This window comes from Podarcis muralis, chromosome 10 (assembly GCF_964188315.1).
Source record: "Podarcis muralis chromosome 10, rPodMur119.hap1.1, whole genome shotgun sequence".
Classification (NCBI taxonomy): domain Eukaryota; kingdom Metazoa; phylum Chordata; class Lepidosauria; order Squamata; family Lacertidae; genus Podarcis; species Podarcis muralis.
Window position 1 is genome coordinate 10030778 of NC_135664.1, and position 6000 is coordinate 10036777.

The window sequence follows — 6000 nt, forward strand, 5'->3', positions numbered from 1 at the left end:
GACGCTCCTTCAGGTATACTGGACTGAGGCCGTTTAGGGCTTTAAAGGTCAGCACCAACACTTTAAATTGTGCTCGGAAACGTACTGAGAACGAATGCCTGGTTTAAACAAGTTTGTACATAGGAACATATGCCAGGTCAAAAACTGTATTTATTGTGTGGTCAAAAACTGTAGTGTGAACAGGCTCTCAACAGACTGCAGTTCTGATGTGCAGCATGTAGAACTGATACTGAACTAGTCCAGGCCATTTTTTTAAAAGTTGACCTACTGTAATGGGCAAACAGGGACAATTAACTGCTTAAATTAATTCGTAAAAGAACTTTTACTAGCCATTGTCCAAACACCCTGTACGTAGCAGTGCAAATCTCTCTGTGTTCACTCTTTAAAAAAACCTGCTAAGACTTTACAAATATTTAAAATACAAACATAGCCAACGGCAAAAAATTAAACGAAGCGTGTGGCTTTCTTAGAAGGCTTGGGAGCTGTGGCCAGCCACTGAACTTGTAATAGCAGTTTTTAGAACCAGTGACGTCGTCAGCACATCTTTCATTCACACAGACTCTCCTCCCCGCATATCTGACTAGCAAATATTAAACAGGAATGTGAAACCTCTCAGGCTGTGATGCTGACAGATGATGCAAACACTAATGAGAAGAGAACGAAGTTTCTTGCACAGGCTCCCGAATAATAACAGCTTGGGAGAAGTCATGTCCCAACTTCAAGAGAAGTCTGAACTGGGCAGTGGAAGTGGTGCCCTTATGTCAGCGCCAGCCCAGCCATGAGGCAAGGTGAGGCAAGAAGACTGCCTCAGGCGGCAAGATCCACAGGGGCAGCAGATCCCAAAGCAGATCTTTATTCCCCACCTTGTTCCTGATGTCAATCTTCACTCATCGCTACCCCCCTGGCAGGGAGGGGAGTGCCATTTTGTGGCTCGCCTCAAGTGGCCAAATATCTTGGGCCGGCCCTGCCTTATGCAGATTAGCATGGGCCACCAAACAAGACGGCTCTGTGTGAGTTAAGTAGCTCAACCATTTTCCAGAGGTATCTGTATTGGCAATACCCCTAAGCAAAGTTTTTAAGTGATGCAGGGTCAGCAAAGCTGGCACACAGTGTTTCAAACCGGTTCGAACCAAAGCTGTTTCTCGACGCTCTATGGCAGTAGTCTTCAGACCTGGGATCCTACTTGTGAACCAAGCATATGGGGATTTCTTAATATTTCCCCCATATATTTGCACAACGACCAGTCCTGTGCTGCGGCAATAGGCCATCTGAAGTGGTTTTTGGCGGCAGCACCTTGCCCAACGGCAAGGACAGAGGCAGGGTATAAATGTAATTTAAAACAACAATTTAACAACCATAATCAACAACAACCAGTGTTTAACTGGGAAGGCCCAGAAGTCCCTATGAAAGTCAACCGAGTTGTTGTTGTTGTTTTACCTAAGGGGGAAAGCGGCAATTCTTTGGTAGTGCTGGTGGCGAGGGAGGGATGGCACTCTGCACATGGCTCAGAACCCTAACTCCAAAAACATCGCAACAACCACCATTGTTTAACTTGAAAAGGGGTGAAAACTGGGAGGGCCCAGAAATTCCTCTGAAAGTCACCCTTGTTTTTTTTTTTACCTAAGGGAGAAGTGGCAGTTCCTAGCTGGTGGTGGGATGGGAACGGCACTCTGCACATGGCTTGGAGCCCTGAATCCGAAAGCATCACCACCACCACAGCTTAACTTGAAAAGGGGGGGAAGTGGCAGTGTCCTGGAGGTGGGGAGGGAGGGGGCGACACTCTGCACATGGCCCGGAGCCCTGAATCCGAAAGCATCACCACCACCACAGCTTAACTTGAAAAGGGGGGGAAAGTGGCAGTGTCCTGGAGGTGGGGAGGGAGGGGGCGACACTCTGCACATGGCCCGGAGCCCTGATTCCGAAAGCTCCACCACGGCTTGACTTGAAAGGAGGGGAACCTGCAGTGTCTTGATCACGGGGAGAGAGAGAGCGGCACTCTGCATATGGCTCAGAACCCTGAAGAACACCCGAGGTTCTTTCTGTTGTTGTTGTTGCCCTAAGGGGGAAGTGGCAGTTCCTAGCTGGTGGTGGGCTGGCAGCGGCACTCTGCACATGGCTCAGAACCCTAACTCTAAAAACATCACAACAACAACCATTGGTTAACTTGAAAAGGGGTGAAAACTGGGAGGGCCCAGAAGTTCCTCTGAAAGTCACCCTTGTTGTTGTTTTACCTAAGGGAGAAGTGGCAGCTCCTTAGTAGTGGGGGTGAGTGACACTCTGCACATGGCTCAGAGCCCTGAAAAACACCCGAGGCTTTTTTTGCCCTAAGGGAGAAAGTGGCAGTTCCTAGCTGGTGGTGGGCTGGCAGCGGCACTCTGCACATGGCCTGGAGCCTTGATTCCGAAAGCATCACCACCACCACAACCATAGCTTAACTTGAAAAGGGGAGGGAAGTGGCAGTGTCCTGGAGGTGGGGAGGGAGGGGGCGACACTCTGCACATGGCTCGGAGCCCTGAAAAACACCCGAGGTTCTTTCTGTTGTTGTTGCCCTAAGGGGGAAAGTGGCAGTTCCTAGCTGGTGGTGGGCTGGTAGCGGCACTCTGCACATGGCTCGGAGCTCTGATCCCGAAAGCACCACCACCACGGGAAACGGCAGTGTCTTGATCACCGGGAGGGAGAGAGCGGCACTCTGCATATGGCTCGGAACCCTGAAAAACACCCGAGGTTCTTTCTGTTGTTGTTGCCCTAAGGGGGGAAGTGGCAGTTCCTAGCTGGTGGTGGGCTGGCAGCGGCACTCTGCACATGGCTCGGAGCCCTGATTCCGAAAGCGCCACCACGCCTTAACTTGAAAAGGGAAGAGGAAAGCAGCAGCGTCTTGGAGGTGAGGAGTGAGGCGGCTGCACTCTGCACATGGCTCGGAGCCCCCTCTCCCCACCCCCCAAAGCGTCCTCACCTCTCCCCCCGCGCGGCTGCGGCTGCTCCGTCCACTCCAAGGCGCCTCTCTCCGGGTCCAGGGCGACCTCGCAGGCGCGCTGCCCCAGCACCAGCGAGGAGACCAGCCGGGTCCGCCGGCCAACCGGAGGCGGGGACCTCTCGCCCATGGTGGCTGCGGTCCCCTTCAGCGGGGCTCCGGCAGCTGCCTCCGCCCGAGCGGCATCGCGGCTGACGGAGGGCGGCCCTCGCTCGCTGGCGCGGCCCGGCGAGGATGGCGAGGCTGCCTGGCGCCGCCGCCGCTCAGTCCGCCTGCGCGCGCGCCTCTGCCCAGCCTGGCATTTTAGAATCTGTTATCCTTCAGAATTTTCGCAGGTCCCATCCCACGGAGCATGCGCGTGGGTAGCGGCGGCGAGGGAGGGGGTGGGGGGGGAGAAGGCGGGGGGGGGATGTGAGTTCGCGCAAGCCCAGCGGCCGCCGATGAAGCCGCCGCCTCTTGCCCTCAACCGGAGTTGCCCTCACTTCTTCTTCTTCCCTTTGGTTGTTCGAAGGCAGGAGGAGGAGGAGGAAGAGGGAGGAGGAAGGCGAGTCTCGGGGTGGAGTGGGGAATCGTCGCAATGGGCCCGACGTGGAAGGGGACACCCAAGGGTCATCTAGACCAACCCCCCTGAAGTGGCAGCGTTCTCAACTGGAGCATCCAGGACAGGTGGCCAGCCAAGCTCTTCTTAAAAAACTCCAAGGAAGGAGAGTGCGCCAGCAGATGCAAGGAAAAATTAATAATAATAATAAATGACAATATATTTATTATGTATATGTTCAGCCATCTGACTGGGATGTGAGTGGCGCTGTGGGTTAAACCACAGAGCCTAGGACTTGCCGATCAAAAGGTCGGCGGTTCGAATCCCCGCGACAGGGTGAGCTCCCGTTGCTTGGTCCCTGCTCCTGCCAACCTAGCAGTTCGAAAGCACGTCAAAGTGCAAGTAGATAAATAGGTACCGCTCTGGCGGGAAGGTAAACGGCATTTCCGTGCGCTGCTCTGGTTCGCCAGAAGCGGCTTAGTCATTCTGGCCACATGACCCAGAAGCTGTACGCCGGCTCCCTTGGCCAATAAAGCGAGATGAGCGCCGCAACCCCAGAGTCGGCCACGACTGGACCTAACGGTCAGGGGTCCCTTTACCTTTACCTTTTAAGGAGAAAAGGAGAGGGCAACTAGTTTAGTTTAGTTTAGTTCTTGTTTATTTGTTTGTTTCCCCTAAAACATTTATATGCCTCTTGATTGTAGACCCAAGGATAAATAAATAGCTAAACATAATGACAATATATTTATTTTCACCCATCTGACTGGGTTACCCCAGCCACTCTGGGCAGCTTACAACAAATTAAAACACAGTAAGGAGAAAAGTGGCTTAGTCATGCTGGCCACATAACCCGGAAGCTGTACGCCAGCTCCCTCGGTCAATAAAGCTAGATGAGCGCCGCAACCACAGAGTCGTCTGCGACTGGACCTGACGGTCAGGGGTCCCTTTACCTTTACCTTTAAGAAGAAAAGGAGAGGGCAACTATTTTATTTTATTGTTTGCTTATTTGTTTGTTTGTTTCCCCTGAAACATTTAGCGTAATTTTCGCTCTATAAGATGCACCAGACCATAAGACGCACCTAGTTTTTGGAGGAGGAAAACAAGAAAAAAATATTCTGTATCTCAGAAGCCAGAACAGCAAGAGGGATCGCTGCGCAGTGAAAGCAGCAATCCCTCTTGCTGTTCTGGCTTCTGGGATAGCTGCGCAGCCTGCATTCGCTCCATAAGATGCACACACATTTCCCCTTACTTTTTAGGAGGGAAAAAGTGAGTCTTATAGAGCAAAAAATACGGTATATGCCTCAATAGTAGAAAAATGACAACAACCTCCAAGTAGTTTAGCAGAGGAGGGGGGAAAGATAATAAAATCATCATCATACAGTCATGATTCAAAACATACAAAAAATTTCAAGTCAGGATAAGGCTAGAACAGGCATAGGCCAGGCATAGGCAACCATCGGCCCTCCAGATGTTTTGGCCTTATCCCATGATCTCTAGCTAACAAGACCAGTGGTCAGGGATGATGGGAATTGTAGTCCAAAACATCTCGAGGGCCAAAGATTGCCTATGCCTGGGCTACAAGAAGCTGAAACTCATCCAGACACCCAGGGATTGCTGCGGATTATAGGGTGGAAAGAATCAGGAACCCATATAAAAGAACCCATATAAAAGCCAGCCAAATTCAGCTACATCTTATTTGAAGGCTGGGAAAGAGACACCGTGCCCCAGAGGGCGCAGTGTAGGTCGGTGACAGATTCTCTTGTGACACCCCGCTTCCCTGTCCGTTAAATTTAGAATCCGCCAAAGAGCCTTGCTAAATTTGACGCCACCCTGTTTGCCACCTTGATGCAGACTGTCGAGGATCTGAGAACACGCAAGATGCAACAAGGAAGTGGAACGGCTCTGAGTAACAGATGAGGCTCAAGATGCCATTTTACTTTCAGGAACTAGCTCAGTTTCATGTTTTGCAAGATGCATTCTGATTTGGTTCCTCGGTTTACCAATCCCAATACGTTCTTCTTGTCTGGGCCTTTGTGGCAGCCCTTGAGACGTGACGCTTGACACCAACGTCAACTGCTATCCAGTGAGGTGGGCTTGTTCAGCTTTCGCTTTCCTGCTTGGAACCTTACTCCCCCCCGCATAATGGGGTCCGTCAGCTAAGCCAGCCTAGACCCTGTTGTCCCAGTTGGCATGTGGCGTAGCAAATTTGTGTGTGGGTTTGTGGGTTTCTTCAGTTTTTTCATGACTTAACAATGCTGAATTAAACGCACATATTTTTTAAAACAACAACAACAGGAAGGTGATTTTAAATTGCAGGGGGTTTACTATGAAGGAAACCTCATCGCTGCAGAGGTGGCACCATACTTGCCTTGCCCCGGGGTGCTGGCAAACCACACTACGTCACTGCAACCATTTAAATTTCCCACTGGGGCATTGTAGGTACTAACATTCTAGGATGTCCCAGTGCTAATCAGGGCACTGCTGCTATCTG

General features: G+C 51.3%; 1 protein-coding gene across 4 annotated transcripts in view; it reads right to left on the minus strand.

Moving 5' to 3' along the window:
- CERK (ceramide kinase) overlaps positions 1-3299 on the minus strand; it is a 46412-nt gene extending 43113 nt beyond the window's left edge. For 2 of the 4 annotated variants that reach the window (XM_028746299.2, XM_028746297.2), the window contains exon 1: positions 2954-3299. In XM_028746299.2, coding sequence (XP_028602132.2) covers positions 2954-3101 — 148 coding nt within the window. In that variant the 5' untranslated portion in view covers positions 3102-3299. The remainder of the gene's footprint in view (positions 1-2953) is intronic. The other 2 variants (XM_028746300.2, XM_077935817.1) reach the window with 1 other exon arrangement.
- Between the last annotated feature and the right edge of the window lie 2701 nt (positions 3300-6000).